Raw genomic sequence first — 25598 nt, 5'->3', positions numbered from 1 at the left:
TATAGGCCGGCGACATGTGGGACCTGACTGATTCCCAAGAGATTTCATGCTGAAATTGATCGGAGATCAACCTGCGCTGTGTGGGCAGCCGACAGATTTCTCTGTAATCGGAGAGATCTGTCTTTGTTGAATCTGCCCATCATTGCTAGATGTGCGATTGTTTCTCATCCATTTTTCTACACTTCAGGTTTGCTTTAATACCCCCCAAAACTCTCCAACTTGCTTTCTATTCTTTCATTATTACTCTGTTATCTTGGTGTGTCTGGCTGGAGTATGTCTCAGAAGAGAAACTCTGAAAACATTGTTAAAGTGGATCCGAGATAAACCTTTACTCATTGCATAATTGTGTTCCTTTCATATAGTATATAGGGCATTCCTCATGCCAAATACTTTTTCTTTTCTTTTGTTTTAATACTCTAATTCCCTATAAAATAAACAAGCCTCGCCCACAGCTTCTCCAGTGCCTTGGTACTCTGAGACCCATGTAGCAAAGGCTTATGGGAGCTCAGTCTGGACAGGAGGAGGAGGTTACTAGTAAGGGCCCTTTCACACCAGAGGGATTTTTCAGCGTTTTAATGCCACGGCCGAAGTTGGCGTTTTGCTAGGTAAAAGAAAGTCCATAGACTTTCATTTTACCTTTCACATCTAACTCGGCGTTTTGAAGCATTGCGTTTCAACGCTCCCAGGAGCTTTTTCAGGGCTGTTTACAGCCGAAGTTGGCTGTTGGCGTTTCAATGATAGTCAATGGAAAACGCCAACTTCAGCGTTTTCAAAGCGTTTTCAAAGCGTTTTACAGCTAACTTGTTCACTTATTTTTATAGAAGAAAAAAAAAGGACGTTTTCATATGAGCTGTAAAACTCTTTCAAAAGGCTTTGAAAACGCTATGTATTGGCGTTAAGCAAAAGGCTGACTTTCAGCCTTTTCTACCGCAGCCTCTAGTGTGAAAGAGCCCTCAGAGATTTCAGAGGCAGAGGAGGAGAGGGGAGTGAAGTTTTCACAGGCTGAGGGCTGGAGATGCTATCAGCTTGCCTGTGTGTAATGTGACAAACAGAACATGGCTGGTCTCATTGTATCACAGGAATAAATAATCATAAACTGTTCAAGCTGTTTGCAGCTAGATATGCTGTGTAAACTTTAGATAATATATATATAGACAAGTTCCTTGTTATAGTTTTTCATCTCGGATCTGCTTTAAATTGCATAAAAGTAAACAAGAAGTGCGGTTCGCCATCCTTTCCATCTGAACTCAGCCAGACAGAATATTTCCCGACAGGCTGCAGCAGCTCCTATAAACACTGCCAGGGAGAGGTCCGCTGCCTCCGGTCACAACTTTCCCCCTCTCCCCATCTTATCTTTATATTTTGCGTTATTTAAATAATTCTCTTCCTCCAGTGCAGCGGCTGATAATCTGACAGGAAGATGAGAAGCCCTGGAAAGGCCGCCTCTGTGGGGCGTCTCCTCCATTCTTGTTTGTTATGGATTTTCAGTCTTTTCTGCTAGATAAAAATATCAGCGCAGTAAGCTGCCTCTGGCCCTGCATCAGTTCTGTATACTGGCAGAGATTTGCAGGGATCACACCGGTAATTGCTTCTGTCTGCCTGTGTTAGTCTGCAGGTTAGTATATTAGACTGAGAGCAACAGAGTTGTGTTTGGGGATAGGCAGCTGTCTGTCCGGTAGAAGCTGACGCTTTGTGAAAACTTAAAGCGGAATGAAACCCAGCATTTCTACTTTGCTCTAAAAAAATATTTACACCATATTATATACTACCACCGTTATTTTTTAACCAGAACAGTATTCAACTAGTTAAACACAGGACTTACAAGCTCCCTGTAGGGAAAGCCATCTGAACTGGAGATAACATTATCTTGTGTTTACTTAATTGTATCAAGTGAGGAATGTGACACATTCTCTGACTGCAGACTCTCCTAAACACAGACAGACACGCAGAAAGCATTTCTGCGTACATTGCAAGATGAATAAACCAGTTACGAATAAAATGCAATTGCAGCTCTCAGAGCAAAAAAAGTGTACTTTGGGAACTTGTAATTTCTAAAAGAATAATACTTCTGCACAAAAGCAAATATGATAATCATATGGCATATAAAAAGTAGGAAAACATGTTTCCATCGAATATTTTAGAGTTTTATACCGCTTTAAAGAGACTCCGTAACAAAAATTGCATCCTGTTTTTTATCATCCTACAACTTCCAAAAGCTATTCTAATGTGTTCTGGCTTACTGCAGCACGTTCTACTATCACCATCTCTGTAATAAATCAACTTATCTCTCTCTTGTCAGACTTGTCAGCCTGTGTCTGGAAGGCTGCCAAGTTCTTCAGTGTTGTGGTTCTGTGATGCATCTCCCCCCTCCAGGCCCCTCTCTGCACACTGCCTGTGTATTATTTAGAGTAGGGCAGCTTCTCTCTTCTCTCATCTTTTACAAGCTGGATAAATCCTCCTCTGAGCTGGCTGGGCTTTCACATACTGAGGAATTACATACAGGCACAGCTGTCTGCACTCTGCAGGAAGAAACAGCCTGACACTTCAGTGGAAGATAGCTGCAGGGGGAAAGAAACACACAAATGATCTCTTGAGATTCAAAAGGAAGGCTGTATACAGCCTGCTTGTGTATGGATGTATTTTCTATGTGTGGACATACTGTACATCAACCTACTTCCTGTTTTGGTGGCCATTTTGTTTGTTTATAAACAAACTTTTTAAAATTGTTTTTAACCACTTTTAATGCGGCGAGGAGCGGCGAAATTGTGACAGAGGGTAATAGGAGATGTCCCCTAACGCACTGGTATGTTTACTTTTGTGCGATTTTAACAATACAGATTCTCTTTAAGGGGAACTCAAGATCACTCAGCCAGGCCTGCAAAAATAATGGTGGACTTTGCGCACTATGAGCTTGATTCACTAAATCTAATGTGCGCACTCACAGTGCGGGTTATTTTCGTGCGTGCACCGTGGTACTCCACTAGTGCGGCTACTACAAGGTTAGTAGCGGCCGCGCTAGTGGAGTACCGCAGGTCGCACTACAAGCACATCGCGCAGCAGTTACAAGCATCACGGTAACTTAAGAGAGCAATCTACGCTGACAGGACCACATGTAGAATGCATGCGCTAAAATAACCCACGGTGTGTGGACTTGCGTTAGATTTAGTGAATCAAGCCCATTATGTCATGTACTCCTGCTATGAATAAGGATGGATTTCTGAAACGTGTGGCCATTTCCTTATCTGTACTGTTTGGATGCTTCAAAAAAAATGTGGATTTTATTGCTCCTCTAGTGAGTTGCAGTCTTTCCTTGTTATCATAATAACCAGGGCTGTGGAGTCTGTACAAGAATCTTCCGACTCCTCAGTTTATGAAACCACCAACTCCGGGTACCCAAAATGGCTCCGACTCCTTGACTCCTGACTCGTTAGTCTAATACTTACCAGGGCTGTGGATTTTGTACACAAATCATCCGACCCCGACTCAGACTTCTCAGTTTATGAAACCATCGACTCCAACTCCGATTCCGGGTACCCAAATTTACTTCGACTCCGACTCCACTGTCCTGATAACATACACGCACCAATCCAGGTTGTACTGACTTCAAGAAAAATCATTCTGCAAGTAAATGCCAGTAAACACAACTAAGCAATCCCCCCCTGCAATCTGCTATGACCCAGGCGAAGGAGGGCTACACATTTTTTCTGTCTATTAGCACACAATTTTTAATAAACCCTGTCAATATTAGCTGAAAACTCAGGTTCTCCATTTCCTGCACTGAGGAACCTTAGGGCGCGATTCCACTAGAGCGGCGCGCGTCTGTGAGACGCGAGGCGGCTCTTCCGGGTCTGCGGGGAAAGCACACGAATCCCATCAGCTGTGCCACGCACGGCTATGGGATCCGCAGCCTCCCGCGCCGATTCGGATGGAAAAGCCGGCCGAATCGCTAGCGGTAGCTATTCGGCCGGCGTTACCATTGCACCCTATGGCAGAGTTTCCCCGTACTATCCGCCTGCGGGGAAACTCTGCGGATTCGCGGTGCTTTCCGCTCAAGTGGAAATGCGCCCTTAAAGAGGACCTGTAACCCAGGAATGAACTTAAAGAGAATCTGTATTGTTAAAATCGCACAAAAGTAAACATACCAGTGCGTTAGGGGACATCTATTACCCTCTGTCACAATTTCGCCGCTCCCCGCCGCATTAAAAGTGGTTAAAAACAGTTTTTAAAAGTTTGTTAATAAACAAACAAAATGGCCACCAAAACAGGAAGTAGGTTGATGTACAGTATGTCCACACATACAAAATACATCCATACACAAGCAGGCTGTATACAGCCTTCCTTTTGAATCTCAAGAGATCATTTGTGTGTTTCTTTCCCCCTTCTGCTCTCATGCACTGAAGTTTCAGGCTGCTCGTTTCTTCCAGCAAACAGCTTTGCCTTTGTCTGAATTTCCTCAGTATGTGAAAGCCCAGCCAGCTCAGAGGACACTTTATCCAGCTTGTAAAAGATACGAGAGCAGAGAGAAGCTGCACTAATCTAAATATCACACAGGCAGTGTGCAGAGAGGGGCCTGAAAGGGGGAGTTCATAGCAGAACCACAACACTGAAGAACTTGGCAGCCTTCCAGACACTGGCCGACAAGTCTGACAGGGGAAAGATACATTGATTTATTACAGAGGCTGTGATAGCAGAAAGTGTTGCAGTAAGCCAGAACACATTAGAATAGCTTTTGGAACTTGTAGGATGATAAAAAACAGGATGCAATTTTTGTTACGGAGTCTCTTTAATTCCAGTCAGTAGCTGATACCCCCTTTCCTGTAAGAAATCCTTACCTTTTTTCCAAGATCATCGGGGGGACTGTATAGGTAATACTGTGATTGAAACCCTCCCACTATGTGATGTCATGACCCCGTTGCATTGTGGGAAATAACAGCCTTTTCCAACTACAGCTAATGCATGTATTTTACATTTTTAAAACGTTCACTTTAGTTGTCCTTTAAAAAAATTGTTTTACACTTTTTAAAGCGGACCTTAATTTAGATCTTCCTCTTTGCTCTAAAAGATAAGCAACAGTGTAAGAGCTTTAAGGAAAAACATTCCTTTGTTACAGCTGATACAAATCCTGCAATACATCTGCAGTGTGTCTACTTCCTGTGTTCATGGAAGCAGACATGGGGTTAACTTTCTGTGTTTACAAAGTAGCTGCTCTGCTGAGGCAGCCAGCTGACACATTTGAGAGATCAAATTACAGTTGTGAGTTGTCGCAGATGGGGGGTAATTAGAAAGGTTAAACTCTCTAAATACATACAGGGTGCATTTCTCTGTGTTTTCCTTTTGTCCTGTGCAAGCGTTCAGGTCCACTTTAATATTTGTGCCTTTTATATTTTAAATACAAGTTACTGTTTTTCCACCTCTCACTGAACTGCATATAATATAAATAAGATAGAACAGAAGGGAGGCACTGCTGAAGTATATAAAGGCGGCCGGGAACAGAACATCCCTGCACAGGTTTGATCTCCCGCGAGATCGGCGGTTAGCTGTATAGAGGAGAGCTCAGCGGAAGCTCTCGCCTACAAGAGTTTGCATAGAGATCACATTGCAAGCTATGAGCGGACAGCTTTGACCCCAGCGAGGGAAAGATGGGGCTGATCTGTGAGGGATCAAGCCTGTCCTTCTCAGGTATTCACTCACTGGAAGAAGAGCAGAGAAAACAGTCCCCAACAGGCACCTGTTACTGCTCAGCAAAATCCTTCAGGAAAAAAAGACAAAACCTATACTACAGTAAAAGCTGACATTTCTGCCCGACTTTCATCAAACTGTCTAGACAGACGAGTACAGCACAAGACAGCTATTACTTAGATTGACCTGCTGTAGTTCAGTGCTGATTGGTTAATGTCTGAGAGGACCTATGGGCTGAACCAATAGTGCCCATACACCGTACAATAAAAACATTCGATTTTCCAGTTTATTCGACCAAAACGATTAAATCGAAAATAAACTTTTCAAACAAACGATTATCCCGTTTTTTCAATAGAAATCTGATCAGACCTGTTGGAAAAATCTTTATATTCGATCTAATGGAATTATCAAACGAAATTATCTAATCGGAAAAAAATGAAAAAATGTTACCATGTATGGATACCACAAAGCTGAAGAAGTAACAACACTGGGCTGGAGGCATCCGGCATATGTGATGGGCTAACAGTATTCTAAATATTAAAAGGAAACTTAGGGCCCTTTTACACTTAGAGAAGCCATATCAAGAATTGAACTTCATCCCAACCAGTAGCTGCTGCCCCCTTTCCCATGAGAAATCTTTACCTTTTCTCAAATAGATCATTTGGGGGGGGGGGGGGGGGGAGGGGGGGGGGTGTCTGCATGGCTGATATTGTGGTGAAACCCTTCCACAGTGTGATGTCATGACCATGGTCCGGACAGTTTGCTGCCTGTGAACCTTGTTGCATTGTGGGGAATGATGGCTTTTTTCAACTGCCAAGCAAGCAATACCTCCCTCTGTGCATAGAACTCCCAGTACCGAACATTCTGCACAGATCACCTAGCAGAACTAAAGATGTCACCACCAGTGATAAATGTCATAATGTAAATCCGCTTTAAAATGGGCAAACAATCTATAAATATTGTGTAAAAAAAAAAAAAAATTTAAAAAGTGATTTTATTCATTTCATTTTTTTTTTTTTTTTACTGCAGTTCTTCTGTAAACCTTATATTCTGTGTGGTTTTAGGGCTCGTTCCCACTATCGCGAATCCGCATGCGTCCAACGCATGCGGATTCGCACATGTAATGTGAGTGGATGGGGCTGTTTCCACTCCTGCGGTGGCGTTGTGCGTTTTTTGTTGCGGAGAAAAAACGCACAAAAGAGGCAACGATTTCGCCTGCGTCGGGAATCCGTGCGAATCGCCGCTAATGTATTTAATAGTAAAAACGCATGCGTTTGTTACATGCGTTTTTACCCGCGATTTCGCGTGCGATTTCGCACCTTTTTCAATTTTATTTTGCCCTGGCAGTGTCATGGTTAATTTCGCATGGCACCCTGCCATGCGAAATCGCACGCGAAATCGCGGGTAAAAACGCATGCAGAAACGCATCCGCATGCGTTTTTACAAGCGTCGGAATGCCGGCGAATCGCATCGCAACAGTGGAAACAAGCCCTTACAGTTTCCTCTGTGTGTGAGGTGCTCACTCACATGACCGATCACACAAGTATGTACACAGTAACCGTCTGGCGGACTGTGAAGGGTGCGCAGGGCTGTGTGAGGATATATCAGACCACATTCCCGCCATTGCAGGAAGCCTTCCCCGTGTCTGCAGCGGCTGACATAACTCAGCGTGTTTCAGGGTCAGAGAACTGACTGCGGCTGTATAATTCTCTTCCAAGCTTGACTGAGACTCTGCTGTTACTGCATGAAGGGGATCGGCTTGGTGACCCATGAAGGCAGTAAAATGCTAACTGTAAACGCCGTATATTGTCACATTATGTCAGCTAGTTTCCGTGACTGGTCAGGCAATCGGTTTACAGCTTGATGTCAAAGGAAGAAATGAGATGACGCTTAATATGCATATTGCACCTCAGAGCGCAGCTCACCTTTGTAACTTGTCATTTTTTTTTATATTGGTTTTCCACTATTCAGCATTTTTTCTGTTTTAGGCCTCGTTCACATCATGTAGTGCAGATGGCTGTGTGATCGAAACGCAACGCATACGATCGCACGTCATCTCCGCTACTATGCGGTGCACTGTAGATCCCATTCACTACAGTGAATGGATCTGCGCTGCTTTTCCAGAAAAATGCATGCAGCAGTGCGATAGTGCATCATACTGCTGCGCAGCGCATACGATGGGAATGGTAAAAGGGCTGTCTATGCCCTTCTACCATTCTTGCGTGTCGCACATTATACACATATTATCTGAACGAGCCCATAACTTTTTTTTTTTTGCGCAATTATTTACTTTTCTGTGACTGTTCAGGGGCCCATATACTGTTCGATTTCAGTCTCTGATTAATAGGAAACCGATTGCCAATTGATTGGCCGATTAAGGCCAATTTTGATCGATTTCGATCGATTTGATCTATCTGACAGGATGGAAAATCTAGGTCGATCTGCTGCTGGCCCATAGAGTTGCATTGGATCTAATGGTCCAGTAATGCATTTAGATCAATTTTGAATTTATTTTCAATAGATTTCATTCTGAAATGCATCCAGTGTGTAACCCTTTGAAAGCTGTTCTTTTTTTTTTTTTTAAAGAGAATTTTTATTTGAATTTTTCATATACCGTAAGTAAAAATAACATAAAGAAAAAAAAATACACAATCTGTCCGGTAGGTGACCAATAAGGATATAGTAAATATACAGTATTACAATCGTACAATCGTTTTTGAGACAAGCGGAATGTTAACAGAGTTCAAAATTCTTGGGTTAAATCCGACACAAAAAATATGCATTCAATCTGTAAAATTTTAACGGTTCTAGCTAAGTCACTGGTAGTCTTATACGGAAATATTAATGTCCAGATTGGCAATTATGGAATCAACGTTAACATTAACCCATCTACTCCAAACTTTGTCAAATTTAGTAAATTGGTTTCTCACTTGATACGTGAGCTTAAACAGCGGTAGGGCTTGATTGATTAGTCTTTTCCAGTCTTTCAGAGAGGGGGGGAGATGGTAATTTTCATTTCAAGACTATATTTTTCCTAGCATAAAATAATAGAATTCTTAATAGGATTAGCTGGTTCTTGGAACAGGCTATATCTTCCACCATCTTTGAATGGTGTTCTAGTAAAAAAAAAATGGTGGTTGTATATAAAATGCTGTAAATAATCCATTAGAGCAAAGAACAAATGCTGGGTTTCATTCCGCTTTGAGAGGCCTCTTGCACACTACATGTGATTCCGATTTTTTTTTTTTTTATCTGATCCGATTTTTGATTCGGATTAAAAAAAAATGTACTGCATGCTGCTATGTTTTTTAATGGGAATCAAAAATCGGACGTATAAAAAAATCGGAATCGCATGTAGTGTGCATGAGGCCTAATACTGGCAGACAAGAAAAAAAAAAAAATACAGCACCAACTGCCATTATCCATAACCACACCCACTAACAATGTGATGGGCTAAAGGTTTTTTTTTTTATAGATATACATATGCATGTACAGAGATCGTGATTGCTTGGCAGTTGGAAAATAAGTTATTTTCCACAATGCAATAGGACTCACAGAACAGAAACTGTCAGCATCCTGATCATGACATCACACCACACTGTGGGAGGGGTTTTACCACAATAATCATCCACACAGACCCCACTGATGATCTATTCGAGAAAAGCTAAAGCTTTCTCATGGATAGAGGGGGGTATGATTAGAATAAAGTTCAATCCTTGGTTAATTTGTGTTTTGACTAAACATTGATGGAAAGTATTGATCGGACAGGATGGAAAATTTAAATCAGTCGGGGCAGGGCAAGAGCGTTAGCAGATCGATGGCTTTACACTGCATCAAACAGTGCGACTCTGCATTTCAATCGATTTTCAATAGATTCCCTGCTGGAATCTATTAGAAATTGGTGTGCAGTGTATGGTAGGAATCGATTCCTTCTGAATCGATTATTTTCAGAAAGGAATTGGTCATTTTGGATTGGGTGCAGTGTTCTCCCCAGGCATTTTTTCCAGCTGGGTGGCATGAAAAAGTAGTCGGGTGGGGCACAACGGGGAATTGTAGGGTCGGTGCTTCTCTGTGCAGCTCTACTTACAGCGTAGGAAGATGGTGAGGAGGCACCCCGATTACAGCCGGGTGCTCACAAAAATTAGCCGGGTGGAGCACCCAGGTAAAAGAGCCTGGGGAGAACACTGGGGCTGAAATCTATAAGAGTATGACTAGCTTTAGTAAAGGATATAAATTCCAAATGTTGTCCTTAATCAATGCTCGACATTCTGTCTTTCCAGGAAGGGGAAGATGAGACGGTGGCTTACCTTGACCAAGAAGGCAGTGAGGACGGACTGGACCTGAGCGCTCTCCCTGATCCAGACAAGTACAAAGGATTGGAGGAAGGAGATGAACAAGCAGCGGATGAGAGCAGCAGGTGGGTGTTTAACCAATACAGGCATTATGCCAGAAATGGCCTTTAAACTGGTACTGGCTGGTACTGCCATACTGATGAGATACTCATCAGCATCCAACAAAGGCTGGTACTGCCATATTTATGAGATACTCCTCATCAGCATCCAACAAAGGCTGGTACTGCCATATTGATGAGATACTCATCAGCATCCAACAAAGGCTGGCACTGCCATATTGATGAGATACTAATCATCAGCATCCAACAAAGGCTGGTACTGCCATACTGATGAGATACTCCTCATCAGCACCCAACAAAGGCTGGTACTGCCATACTGATGAGATACTTCTCATCTGCACCCAACAAAGGCTGGTACTGCCATACTGATGAGATACTCCTCATCATCACCCAACAAAGGCTGGTACTGCCATACTGATGAGATACTCCTCATCAGCACCCAACAAAGGCTGGTACTGCCATACTGATGAGATACTTCTCATCTGCACCCAACAAAGGCTGGTACTGCCATACTGATGAGATACTCCTCATCATCACCCAACAAAGGCTGGTACTGCCATACTGATGAGATACTCCTCATCACCACCCAACAAAGACTGGTACTGCCATACTGATGACATACTCCTCATCGGCACCCAACAAAGGCTGGTACTGCCATACTGATGAGATACTTCTCATCTGCACCCAACAAAGGCTGGTACTGCCATACTGATGAGATACTCCTCATCATCACCCAACAAAGGCTGGTACTGCCATACTGATGAGATACTCCTCATCACCACCCAACAAAGACTGGTACTGCCATACTGATGACATACTCCTCATCAGCACCCAACAAAGGCTGGTACTGCCATACTGATGAGATACTCCTCATCAGCATCCAACAAAGACTGGTACTGCCATACTGATGACATACTCCTCATCGGCACCCAACAAAGGCTGGTACTGCCATACTGATGAGATACTCCTCATCACCACCCAACAAAGGCTGGCACTGCCATACTGATGAGATACTCCTCATCACCACCCAACAAAGCAGAGATTACACCTAAACTTATATGACATTGGGCCTGATGCAGGAAAGTATGGTAATATTGCTGTGCACAGTCATTACTGCTGGCACTGTGTACCACAAATTACGCTATTCGAGCATCCCACGGTACTCTACTAGCACAACCATTGCTATGGTAACATGTTACTAACAGGTGTTACCATTAGTAGCACACATTACCTTAGCAACGATCACACTAGTTAAGTATGGTGAGTCGTGCTAATAGCGTAACCTGCACTATTTAGTGCCGGTAGAAATGTATGTGTACAGCAATATTCATGATTACTGTCTGGGTGTTTATGGTTTCGCTTTCATTGTCAATACCACAAGGTGAACTCCCCAGTGAGGTACAAATTAAGAGGGTTACTTGCTTTATTATTGCATGATCCTTAACCACTTCAGCTTAACTGGATGAGCATACACGTCCAGTGTAATTGTGGGGAGTGCACCAACGGTTTGTTACTAAATGGAGTGATATCATTTTATTCGGAACGAGTTGTAGAATACATTTTGGTGCGTTTTAAAGCTTGGATCCACATCACATGAGAAATGGGTAGAGACAAACTCGATTCAACATAAAAAATGATTTTCAAAATTATAATCAAACTTGGGAAAGTATTAGTATAGCTACACAAGACATATGGGGCAACATTTTAACCGTGATAAGTAGTAAAATAGATTTTAGGGTTAAGGGCTATGTCTTGTGTATTCGTTTTAGTAACAAACTCAATCAAAAGCAATACAAATTTTGTATATTCTGTACCAAAACCAAGACTTGTGAAGCGAAAACAAAGAGAGAATATAAAAGAGAATAACTATTTTTAAATATGTATGCCATGAGGGTATATTACTGTTGTTTTTGCAAATAAGGTTTTGTAATCATCGATAGTGTACAACGTGAAAGCAGAAAAAAGACACCTTTATTTCCAAATACAATATTGTCACCGTACATTGTATTAGAAACCTAATCTAAATGTGGAATAACCAGGATGGATAACCAAATACAATTTTAAAATTTGTGTGTTTAACTTATAGTTAGCTCTGTTTATTGTAAAGCAATAATGGATGTAAATGGAGAAAGTGTGTTTTTTCAATTTTTTTCCCCTTATTTTCCCTTTAAAATGCATAGATAATAAGGTAATTACTAAACAAAAATATTACTCACTAAAAGCCTAATTTGTCCTGAAAAAAAAACAATATAGATCATTTAGGTGTGATAAGTAGTAATAAAGTTATTGGCAAATAAATGGGAGGAGCGCTATGTGAAAATTGATCTCATCCTGAAGTGGTTGATGATGACAGATTCGACCAAGAGACAAATCTCTCTCTAATTGAATCTTATTAGAGAGAGATCTGTTGCCTGTCCACACACTACAGGACAATTGCCGATCAATTTCAGCATGAAATCTCTCAGGAATCGTCGGAGTCCGCTGCATCTGCCGCCTCGCTGCTGCCCCCTACTGTATAAATGTGCCATTTGTGCATTTATACATTACCTGTCGTATGTCGACTACCACGCGGTGCCCGTTCTCGGAGTCCCGCTCAACGCTCCTCCGTTATTGCTATACATGCCACCGACGTATAGCACATGGCGCGTGTGATATGTGACAGTCGCCACAGGTAATGTATAAATGCACACACGGGGGCACGTTTATCTATGGGGTAGGGGGTGTTTCGTTACATTCGTTGCTCCTCCCAATATCGCTCCAGTTACCGCTGGGCACCTGAGCAACCACAACGGCCCGACATCCTGCAGTACGTCCGGCCGTTACATTATCGATTATGCATGCTCTAGGCAGCACTGATTTTCATCCAATTAAATAATCATTATCAAATTGGATGGTCAGTTGGTCGCCAAATCAAGAGATGTATGGCCACCTTAAAGGTCCTCTCCACACAGACCTTTATTTTCACACAGACACAGAACGTTTATGTTGCGATTTTATCCTGGGGGGCTCAAAGCGCCAGAGCTGCAGCCACTAGGGCGCGCTCTACAGGCAGCAGCAGTGTTGGTATTTGGCTCGGTTCATACCTGAGCTCAATCTCCAGCAGCCAACCAGAGCAGTCAATGCAGCGCCCACTCCGGTGGTCCACTGTGGACTGTTTGGAAGCAGATGCGTTTCCTCCATAGGCCTCTGAAGTGGAGTTGACCTTTAACTTTTCCTGGAGTTTTTGTGGAGTTGGCCTTTTAAGCGGACCTGAACTCAGAATATCCTCTCTGCTCTAAAAGGTACAGCATAATAACCTTTAAACAGAAAAACATTACTTTGTTACAGCTGATACAAATCCTAAAATAAATCTGCACAGTTTCTACTTCCTGATTCAAGGAAGCAGACATATTGTTAACCTCCTGTGCTTTCAACTGAGCTTATCTGCCATCTCTGTCATGTGACACGGGCATTTCTCTACGTTTTCCTTGGTCCTGAACAAGAGTTCAGGGCCACTTTAATTGTCCTATTTGTTGTATAATAATTTGGAGCAGACTAATAGTGTCGGTATGTACTTTTTCCAAAGCCGGATCATCCACTAGGCTACAGGAAGCTGTCTAGAGCAGTGATCTGAAAACTTGGCACTCCAGCTGTTAAGGAACTACAAGTTCCACAATGCATTTGCCTTTAATAATCATGACTGTGGTTGTCAGACTCCTGCAATGCATTGTGGGACTTGTAGTTCCTTAAAGAAAACCTGTAAGTAAAAAAAGTTCCCCTGGGGTGTACTCACCTCGGGTGGGGGAAGCCTTCGGATCCTATAGAGGCTTCCCCTGTCCTCCCATGGCGGTCTCGCTGTCCGAACAGCAGGGATGTAAATATTTACCTTCCCGGCTCCAGCGCTGGCGCAGTATCGTCTCTCCACTCGGAGATAGGTGGAAATAGCTGATCGCTGCCGATCTGCTCTACTGCGCAGGAACAAGACTCCTGCGCCTACGTAGTAGAGTGGACACGACAGAGATCGGTTATTTCTGCCTATCTCCCTGCTGAAAGCCGCAACAGCTCCCCCGCTGGAGCCAGGGAAGCTATATATATGAAGCCTTGTCAGGCTTGTCGAGTCAGGATTGTGGGACACTTCGGGGGAGCCAGGGCTGGATTTCATGCGGCTACAGGGATGGGGGAAGCCTCATTGGGACCCTGAGGATTCCCCCTCCCGAGGTAAGTGCCCCCCAGGGGATGTTTTTTTTCAGTACAGAGTCTCTTAAACAGCTGGAGAGCAAAGTTTGCAGATCACTGGTCTAGGGCCTGGAGAGAGTCTAGGGCAGGCATGGGCAAACTTGGCCCTCCAGCTGTTAAGGAACTACAAATCCCACAATGCATTTGCTTTTATGAGTCATGACTGTGGCCGTCAGACTCCTGCAATGCATCGTGGGACTTGTAGTTCCTCAACAGCTGAAGGGACAAGTTTGCCCATGCCTAGTCTAGGGCCTGGAGAGGGTCTAGGGCCTGGAGAGGGTCTAGGGCCTGGAGAGGGTCTAGGGCCTGGAGAGGGTCTAGGGCCTGGAGAGGGTCTAGGGCCTGGAGAGGGTCTAGGGCCTGGAGAGGGTCTAGGGCCCGGAGAGGGTCTAGGGCCCGGAGAGGGTCTAGGGCCCGGAGAGAGTCTATGCACTGGAGAGAGTCTATGCACTGGAGAGTGCAAAAAATGCTGTCTTGCCTAGAGCCCCATTTCAATTTAATCCTTTTCTGACTCACCCTTCTTTGTTCTAACTTGACGGTTAGCGGTATATTGTAAGTTGTACATCATATCTCATTTTTTGAATGAATGTATTCAAAAACTCATTGTTGTATCTCCTTAGACTTTGATCTCTGCTATATTTGGGTTTCCAATCTTTAAAAATGTTCTAAAAACAAAATTTCTCTTGCAGCTGGTCTTGTGAAATCTGCGCTCAGATCAGCAGCTTAGTGTAATAGGTTTCTGTAGAAACATCTTGAGTTTGTGGTTATCTAGAGCTAATAATACCCGTAGATATCAGAGAACAGTCTATTCTACCGTTATAATCCTGCCATTCTCTGCACAAAGCTGCTTTAGAATCCTCAAAAAGTAAACTCCACTGTCAATAAAGTGCCATAAACCTAGACCAGTGATGCACAAGCCTGTCTGCCATTTTATGTTATTAAAAGTGATCTTTCTCTTTCATATTGAACACAGCCTAAAACAAACCTGTGACTTTAAAGGTCAACCGAAGCAAGAGGCTGCCATATTGTTTTTCTTTGAGCAAGAGTTTTTCAAATCACGCACTTTTCAAGCACTTAGAAAAGCACTGCTAGTGGCCCCCAGGCCTTACACCAGAAACAAGCATGCAGCACCTGCTCTACTTCATGCTTGTTCAGGGTCTGTGGCTGAAAGTATTAGAGACAACAGGATAGCCAGGCAACTGGTATTGCTTAAAAGCAAATAAATATGGCAGCCTCCATATACCCCTCATTACAGTTGTCCTTTAAGGTTCCTGACGGTTTTGACACTTGCGCTGTGAGCTTTTGATACAGCAGTAACTTTTTAATTACTTTTACAATCTTAGCGATATCTATTTTATTTTTTCAGTACAATCTCTGGGTACTATTCTTTTTCCAAAAACGGTTTTATTTCCTGGTCATTTTATAGGGAAAGATTAGGCGTAAATGCAGAAAATGCAATTTTTTTCATATTTCATACCTCCTAGTTATGTAAATTGTAGATAGCGGAGCACTCCTCCTATAACGATCGGATGTGCCACGGAATCCCGGCTGCACTCCAGGTCAATAAAGGTATGGTAATCACAAAGTCCGGCACCATCCATAAATATATGCTCTTTTAATGATCAAAGTTGCATTACAGCGGTAAAAGCAACGTTTCAGGGCAACCGCCCCTTTATCAAGCTATGCTGTCGATATTCAAACACACAATGCATTCGCTTCTCTATTTATACCCCAACCCAGCAGTAAACAGCCAATCACCTTAAATAACATTTATCTCTGACCTATCACAGAATCCCACTCCAAGTGGACCTGATGGGGAACAATTTACCTGGCACTGCTATAGGGGAATTCGAACGTCAGCACCACCCCCCTCACCTACCTCACCAGTGGAGGCGGAGGCAGACCCATCCCTTCTGTGCTAGGTCATAGCGGCAGTCACTCCCAGCAGGCCGCCGCTACAGCGGACCTGATGGGGAACTGATCCGCATGACGCAGCGAGCGGGGCTAAGCCCCGCCCCCTGCGTCTCCCCAGCAACCACAGACGCGAGCGGCGGGAACCGCCGCTGCGCTCTGTGAGATGTAAACATAGAGATGCGTGCGCATCAACCTCCACTGGGGGAATACTTCCTCATACAACGCCATAAATACACAAACATCTTAGCCCATTATTATTATTGAGTATACTTGGTGTCCATCTAGGTAGTGCATGTACAGTGCAGCCCTGGGATGTTATCTGATATGTGTCATATAGTGTGGAGGTTCCATAATATAGCCCAGTTTCTTGCTTTGTAAAAAACTTATTGTGGGCAGTCCTATACCTCGCCCCTGTCTCTCTCCCTCGTAATGTCAACATTGTACTCTGTGGGCTAAGATGTTTGTGTATTTATGGCGTTGTATGAGGAAGTATTCCCCCAGTGGAGGTTGATGCGCACGCATCTCTATGTTTACATCTCACAGAGCGCAGCGGCGGTTCCCGCCGCTCGCGTCTGTGGTTGCTGGGGAGACGCAGGGGGCGGGGCTTAGCCCCGCTCGCTGCGTCATGCGGATCAGTTCCCCATCAGGTCCGCTGTAGCGGCGGCCTGCTGGGAGTGACTGCCGCTATGACCTAGCACAGAAGGGATGGGTCTGCCTCCGCCTCCACTGGTGAGGTAGGTGAGGGGGGTGGTGCTGACGTTCGAATTCCCCTATAGCAGTGCCAGGTAAATTGTTCCCCATCAGGTCCACTTGGAGTGGGATTCTGTGATAGGTCAGAGATAAATGTTATTTAAGGTGATTGGCTGTTTACTGCTGGGTTGGGGTATAAATAGAGAAGCGAATGCATTGTGTGTTTGAATATCGACAGCATAGCTTGATAAAGGGGCGGTTGCCCTGAAACGTTGCTTTTACCGCTGTAATGCAACTTTGATCATTAAAAGAGCATATATTTATGGATGGTGCCGGACTTTGTGATTACCATACCTCCTAGTTATAAAACACATAAAAATATATATTTTGGCCCTTCCCAGTTAAGATGATACCACATATGACATATTTTATTACAAACTGGGCATGCGGGTAACCATTATCCCCAGCCTTGCGCGCCTGTAGCGATCGGATGCATATGTTAGGTTGGCAAGTTCGGGGGCCCAGTGCTGTGCAGATGTATCCCTAGGTAACAGCAGAGTAAAGCATCTGTAGAGCATTGGGACCCCAAACTGTTACCCTAGTTATCGCATCTGATCGCTACAGGCATCAGTCATTAAAAGTGTATAAACCTGGTTTAACATGATAGAACCTATTCTTGATTGCTTTTTTTATTTTTGTATATTTGTATCAATGGTTCTGATGTCAAGAAATGTATGTCGTGCACTTTTATACGACTTTGCTATGATGTTTATACTTTTCAATAAAACCCTTTTGAATACTAGAAGTGTATAAACAAGTATAGGTATTTCAGGAGTTAACAAAGGGGTTAATAGGCCTGTCGCTTTACTTTTACATACAGTTGTTTGTGACATTCTCTCCGTGCCACATTTGAGCAGTGTTAGGACCTGAACAGGCTTGTGTGATTCTGGGAATTTTTCAGCCACACATCAATGTTACAGGCCCATTGCTGAAAAATGTACAAAAGTGCATAAGTGTACTCAAGCCCTTACAAAACAACTTAAGGCAGCATTTTGGAGGTAGTACAGTGCACCCAGAAAGTGCTTTTCCACATTTTATGTTACATCTTTATTCCAAAATGGATTAAATTTTTTCCTCAGAATTCTACACAGAACACCCCGTAATGACGATGTGAAAAAAAAACCTCACATGTTTTGGCACATTTAATAAAGATAAAAAAATTAAGAAAGCACATGTACATATTTATTCACAGCCTTTGCCATAAAACTCTAAATTAAGCTCAGGTGCATCCTGTTTCCAATGACCATCCTTGAGATGTTCCTGCAGCTTAATTGACGTAAATTCAGTTGATTGGACATGATTTGGAAATATACACACCTGTCTATATAAGGTCCCACAGTTCAAACCAAGCATGAAGTCAAAATTGTCTGTAGACCTCTGAGACAGGATTGTCTCAAGGCACAAATCTGGGGAAGGTTACAGAAACTTTTCTGCTGCTCTAGAGGTCCCAATGAGCACAGTGGCCTCCATCGTCTGTAAGTGGAAGAAGTTAAAAACCACCAGGGCTCTTCCCAGAGCTGGCCAGCCATCTAAACTGAGCAATCGGGGAGAAGGGTCTTAGTCGGGGAGGTGACCAAGAACCCAATGGTCACTCTGTCAGAGCTCCAGAAGTCCTCTGTAGAGAAAGGAGAACCTTCTAGAAGGGCAACCATCTCTGCTGCAATCCACCAATTAGGCCTGTATGGTAGAGTGGCCAGACGGGATCCACTCCTTAGAATAAGGCACATTGCAGCATGCATGGAGTTTGCCAAAAGGCACCTGCAGGACTCTGAGACCACGTGAAACAAAATTCTCTGGTCTGATGAGACACAGATTAAAGGGACTCCGAGCTCATCTTAAAAATGAAAATTTTACTCACCCAGGGCTTTCTCCAGCCCAGTGCTGGTCGGGAGGTCCCACGACGGCGTCCTGGCTCCTCTCCTAGTCCCTGCTCCGGAATGGCAGCCCGGACGACACTCAGGCGAGTGTCGGGCGTCTTCTTCCGCATATGACGCGGCTGACGTCACACGCCGGCCGCCTCGCGTCATCACGGCGGCCGGCGTGGCAGTACGGCGCATGCTCTCTTTAATCGCGCATGCGCAGTACTTTTACGCCGGCCGCCGTGATGCCGCGAGGCGGCCGGCGTGTGACGTCAGCCGCGTCATACGCGGAAGAAGAAGCCCGACACTCGCCCGAGTGTCGCCCGGGCTGCCGCCGGTCAGCCATTCCGGAGCAGGGACTAGGAGAGGAGCCAGGACGCCGTCGTGGGACCTCCCGACCAGCACTGGGCTGGAGAAAGCCCCGGGTGAGTACAATTTTCATTTTTAAGATGAGCTCGGAGTCCCTTTAAACACTTGGGCGTGAATGCCAGATGTCACGTTTGGAGGAATCTAGGCACTGCTCATCACCAGGCCAATACCATCCCTACAGTGAAGCATGGTGGTGGCAGCATCATTCTGTGGGGCTGTTTTTCAGCGGCAGGAACTTGGAGACTAGCCAGGATGAAAGGAAAGATGAATTCAGCAATGTACACAGACATCCTGGAAGAAAGCCTGCTCCATAATGCTCTTCAATTCAGACTGCAGTGACGGTCCATCTTTCAGCATGACAACGACCCTAAGTACACAGTCAAGATATCGAAGGAGTGGCTTCAGGGGCTGGGTTTCTGGAAAGGCCACAAAGGCCTGGGCCTTGGGCAGCTGAAGCCCAAGGGGCACCTGGAAATGAAATAGGGGTTACTAAATATGAAAGAGAAGATTGCAAATGGGGAGCAACACATGAAAACTGAAGCTGATGCCCACGGGAATTCTACATGAAAGAGAGGGGCTGCAGTACATACTGTAGATGGTATACATGGAAGAGGGGGCTGTACATGGAATGGGAGGGGCACTGCTGCACATGGGGCCTCCAACATACGTGTCCTATGGCCGAAAAAAGTTTAAATGCAACCTTGCCTGCCAGAGCCCAGACTGTGAATATGCAATTGCTCAGTTGTTTTTTATAAATTTGCCAAAACCTCAAACTTTTTTCACCTCGTCATTATGGGGTGTTGTGTGTAGAATTCTGTGAAAAAAAAAATTGAATTCAATTAATTTTGAAATAAGGCTGTAACATAAAATGCAGAAAAAGTGATGGTAATACTTTACAGATGCACTGGAGGACAATGATGAGGATTAGATTTGTGAGCTCCCCTGAGCTCCGACATTTAGTGACTAAACTATATAGTCCGTAAAAGTGATATGGAGGATGTCAGTGCTATCTAAATAGAAAATAATAACAATAATAATAAAGTGCATTAAGAGGAACTGTCAAGAAAATCTTGAAATTTAAAACACATACAAATAAGAAGTACATTTCTTCCTGAGTAAAATGAGCCATACATTACTTCTCTCCTATGTTGCTGGCATTTAAGGTAGGTAGTAGAAATCTGACATTACCGACAGGTTTTGGGCTAGTCCATCTCTCCATAGGGGATTCTCAGCATGGCATTTATTCTTTATAAAGACATTCCCTGAAAAAGATTTATACAAAGATGCTGGCCAGCCTCCCTGCTCACTGTACACTTTTTTTGGCAGTTGGACGGAGCAACTGCCATTCACTAAGTGCATTTTGAAAATAAAGAAATCCCCGTGAACCCCCCATGAGGTGATGGACGAGTCAAAAACCTGTCGGTTCTGTCAGATTTCTACTACCTACTGTAACTGACAACAACATAGGAGAGAAGTAATTTATGGCTCATTTTTCTCTGGAAGAAACGTACTTCTTAATTGTATAGGTTTACATATATTTTACATTTTTAGATTTTCGTGACAGAGGTCCTTTAAACAGGAAAAAAGTTTACAATTTTCCTGGCATTTTCTTGGTACTGTGACCTGATACTGTGACCCCAACTTCAGAATCTGTGGGTGAGGCTGCTGCTTTGATTGCATCATCCTGCTGTTCAGGCAGCAAGAGGGCAGGTACAGACAGAGAGGATTTCAGCCTATAGCGCAGGCAGTCAGAGGGGCAGGAAGTGGTCGTTGTCTGGGCTGCTGACCAAGTTTTTTTTACAAGCAATTTATCATCTGCTTATGAGGAAGCTTCTATGGAAGCAATAAACAAGCACTGTGGCTTTGCAGATCTGGGAAAACATTTCATCTTGGTCTTGGGGGGGATGTTAATTGTGATAATTTATTATGATTTCAAGAGCTCCGCGTTGAGACAACAATATCCGGCCCTCCAGTTAGATGGCAGCGTACACAGAATGGTTTGACGCTCGCTATCTCTCTCTCCAGAGCCCATGTGGAGACGGCTCCTCTCATGCCCTGTCATTTTTAGAAGTGTTACAGATATTAATAGAACGGTTGTGGAAAAAGGCTGCAGATGAAATGAAGCGGAAGTTCTATCTCTGTCTAATAATTCATGAAATGTGTTTCTCTCTTGGAGAGCGCCGTGCCATTAAGATTTTAAGGCAAGGGGAGCAGTGTGGAAGTGATGAAAAATGTTCATTTTATCATAATGTGTCTGTCAGCCAAACACTGCACTGTCATGTAGTACTCCTTTAAAGGGGACCAGCCTGCAACAGGGCCGGGCCGAGGCATAGGCTGGAGAGGCTCCAGCCTCAGGGCGCAGTGTAGGAGGGGGCGCACAATTCATACAGCTGTCATTCCTAATTGTGTATTAAGCAGAAAGAAATAAGAAAAGGGGATACATAGCAGTGACTGCAAGCCAGATAACTGGATATTAAGGTGCTGTGGAGGTTCTAGGCCCTGTGGCCCTCTTAGTCTAATAGCAATCAGTGTGTGACAGCTGGGGTGGGAGGGATGGAGGGGCGCACTTTGGTGTCTCAGCCTTGGGTGCTGGAGGACCTTGTCCCTGCTCTGTGCAACACCATATAAGGGAAGCCATTTTCTTCTTAAAGTGAGTCTGAAGTGAGAGGGATATGGAGGCTGCCATAAATGTGTCCATTCTCCAACCAAGTGGGAACACAACTTAAATTGTGGCAAAACCCAACCACGCAAAAAATCACAACGCAAGGCAAATCACATTTTTGAACTGCTGCAAATCACGATGAGAATCATCAGCATGATGGCGATTTGCAGTGCAAAAGGGCTTTTAGGCCTAGTTCCCACATAAATCTGCACATGTCCAGTACTGTCAGTTTTGCATCGGTTTTCTATCAGTTTTACTTGACTGCCCTGGAAATGTACACCTTTTATGTACAGGGAGTGCAGAATTATTAGGCAAGTTGTATTTTTGAGGAATAATTTTATTATTGAACAACAATCATGTTCTCAATGAACCCAAAAAACTAATTAATATCAAAGCTGAATATTTTTTGAAAGTAGTTTTTAGTTTGTTTTTAGTTTTAGCTATTTTAGGGGGATATCTGTGTGTGCAGGTGACTATTACTGTGCATAATTATTAGGCAACTTAACAAAAAACAAATATATACCCATTTCAATTATTTATTTTAACCAGTGAAACCAATATAACATCTCAACATTCACAAATATACATTTCTGACATTCAAAAACAAAACAAAAACAAATCAGTGACCAATATAGCCACCTTTCTTTGCAAGGACACTCAAAAGCCTGCCATCCATGGATTCTGTCAGTTTGATCTGTTCACCATCAGCATTGCGTGCAGCAGCAACCACAGCCTCCCAGACACTGTTCAGAGAGGTGTACTGTTTTCCCTCCTTGTAAATCTCACATTTTATGATGGACCACAGGTTCTCAATAGGGTTCAGATCTGGTGAACAAGGAGGCCATGTCATTAGTTTTTCTTCTTTTATACCCTTTCTTGCCAGCCACGCTGTGGAGTACTTGGACGCGTGTGATGGAGCATTGTCCTGCATTAAAGTCATGTTTTTCTTGAAGGATGCAGACTTCTTCCTGTACCACTGCTTGAAGAAGGTGTCTTCCACAAACTGGCAGTAGGACTGGGAGTTGAGCTTGACTCCATCCTCAACCCGAAAAGGCCCCACAAACTCATATTTGATGATACCAGCCCAAACCAGTACTCCACCTCCACCTTGCTGGCGTCTGAGTCGGACTGGAGCTCTCTGCCCTTTACCAATCCAGCCACGGGCCCATCCATCTGGCCCATCAAGACTCACTCTCATTTCATCAGTCCATAAAACCTTAGAAAAATCAGTCTTGAGATATTTCTTGGCCCAGTCTTGACGTTTCAGCTTGTGTGTCTTGTTCAGTGGTGGTCGTCTTTCAGCCTTTCTTACCTTGGCCATGTCTCTGAGTATTGCACACCTTGTGCTTTTGGGCACTCCAGTGATGTTGCAGCCAGGGGCGTAACTAAGCCCCACCGGGCCCCCCTGCAAAATTTCAGAGCTCGTGGCCGGTTTTTGGGGGCTGGAGGGGTGGCAGCATGAGGGGAAAGCCTTGCCCACAGTCGGCGGGGAGAGGGGTAGTTCCCCCCTCTCCCTCACCTCGGGGCTCTCCCCTCTGCGCTCCCCTCCAGCTAGTTAACGTGTGTGGGCAGCGGGCAGCAGCGGCGTCAGGATACATAACCTCTTCCTTGCGTTCCATCGCCGACTTCTCGCTCTAGCGGATGACGTCATTTCCGGAAGCGGAAGTGACGTCAGCCGCTAGAGCGAGAAGGCGGCGATGGAACGCAAGGAAGAAGGTATGTATCCTGACGCCGCCGCTGCCCACACACGTTAACTAGCTGGAGGGGAGCGCAGAGGGGAGAGCCCCGAGGTGAGGGAGAGGGGGGGAACTACCCCTCTCCCCGCCGACTGTGGGCAAGGCTTTCCCCTCATGCTGCCACCCCTCCAGCCCCCAAAAAACGGCCCTGAGCGGGCCCCAGCGGGGGGGGGGGGGGGGCGCCCCCCCCCCCCCGCGGGCGCAGGCGCTGCAGGGCCTATTGTTACGCCCCTGGTTGCAGCTCTGAAATATGGCCAAACTGGTTGCAAGTGTCATCTTAGCAGCTGCACGCTTGACTTTTCTCAGTTCATAGGCAGTTATTTTGCGCCTTGGCTTTTCCACACGCTTCTTGCGACCCTGTTGACTATTTTGAATGAAACGCTTGATTGTTCGATGGTCACGCTTCAGAAGTTTTGCAATTTTAAGAGTGCTGCATCCCTTTGCAAGATATCTCACTATTTTTGACTTTTCTGAGCCTGTCAAGTCCTTCTTTTGACGCATTTTGCCAAAGGAAAGGAAGTTGCCTAATAATTATGCACACCTGATATAGGGTGTTGATGTCATTAGACCACACCCCTTCTCATTACAGAGATGCACATCACCTAATATGCTTAATTGGTAGCAGGCTTTCGAGCCTATACAGCTTGGCGTAAGACACCATGCATAAAGAGGATGATGTGGTCAAAATACTCATTTGCCTAATAATTCTGCACTCTCTGTATAAACCACACCACAGAAACACATACAAAACGAACTCTAAACTGTCAGGACTGGACTGGAAATGTACAGATTTATGTGTGAACACAGCCATAGAAACGCCTGCAAAACTGATGCCAAGTGTCACAAACTGACAGGACAGGGCTGGATGCCTTTTCATGTGTGAACCAAGCCTAAAGCTGCTCGCCTCCCAATGAAGGAAGATGGATCACAGCAACATCCCATGATGACGAGTGCTCCCCGATCCATCCCCTTCTGCCGGCGGGTATACGCAACGGCACACAGCTGGTGCGAACAAGACTTCAAGTGATCGGGGTACTTAGTGAGGGGGTCGTTGGGAATCTTAAAGATCCAATCCGCCACGATGGTAAACGACATTCGCGTGATTGTGCGCCTGTACCCACGTTGCGAGATCACGGAAGTGACTGCTTGTTGCTCAGAAAATCGGGAAAATTTGTTGGAAAAATCATTTCACCAAGTACAAACGGGTTTGTCATCGGAATTGGTTTTGGCTCAAACAGGATCTGGAAGGATGGAGGGGGGAATAATGTCCGAAAGACAAGAGCCGAGGCTGCCGTACTATGGCACCATCAGTCAAACTTGGCAATCATCTGTCATCCCTAAGGAGACATGAGGGAAGGGGAAGGCTCAGCAGTGATGGCCCAGTTCTTCTTGGAACCAACCTGTGGTGATGGCTGATGTTGCTGAGGATCCCGATTGCTGCCCTCTGATGTTGCTGGTCAAGGTGTTCCAGTTCAAAAGGTGCAGTAGTGTTCATTTCTGTGTGGTGGGTCCCAACTCCTGGGCAGCATTCAGCAGGGCTGATCAAGATAATCTGGCTGTCACAGAATCATCTGGCCGTGGCAGCCCTTACTTCCAGATTAGCGGCTGTCATCTTGGAGGGGTAGAAACGAAGGTGTCCCTGCTGTGGTGGAGTCCATACTCCACCACAGCAGGGACACCTTTGTTTCTACCCCTCCATGATGCCAGCCGCTAATCTGGAAGTAAGGGTTGCCACGGCCGAATGATTCTGTGACAGCCTTTAGGCTGTGTTCCCACTTGAGCGGAGAAAGGACATTTTTTTGTCGGTTCTCAGCTCATTGCTAGACGGACAGCGAACGGCTACGATTTTATAAATAAACTTCTCTGCAGTCCACGATAATCCCAGGCAGGCGGATGCGTTCCCCTATATAGCCTATGGAGGGAACGCATCTTCCCCGGGCTACAGCGAGACCACAGTGGACCACTGTCCTCTCCCACAGGCCACACGTGGTCCGGCAGAGGTG

General features: G+C 44.7%; 1 protein-coding gene across 1 annotated transcript in view; it reads left to right on the top strand.

Annotated features, from left to right (window-relative positions):
* Nucleotides 1-25598, top strand: part of DDX10 (DEAD-box helicase 10) — a 339094-nt gene that overhangs the window by 279234 nt on the left and 34262 nt on the right. The window contains exon 17 of the mRNA XM_068266912.1: nt 9960-10096. Within this exon, the coding sequence (XP_068123013.1) occupies nt 9960-10096 (137 nt within the window). The remainder of the gene's footprint in view (nt 1-9959; nt 10097-25598) is intronic.

The sequence above is a fragment of the Hyperolius riggenbachi genome, chromosome 2, assembly GCF_040937935.1.
Source record: "Hyperolius riggenbachi isolate aHypRig1 chromosome 2, aHypRig1.pri, whole genome shotgun sequence".
NCBI classification, from domain to species: domain Eukaryota; kingdom Metazoa; phylum Chordata; class Amphibia; order Anura; family Hyperoliidae; genus Hyperolius; species Hyperolius riggenbachi.
This window is presented reverse-complemented; position numbering and strand designations above follow the sequence as displayed.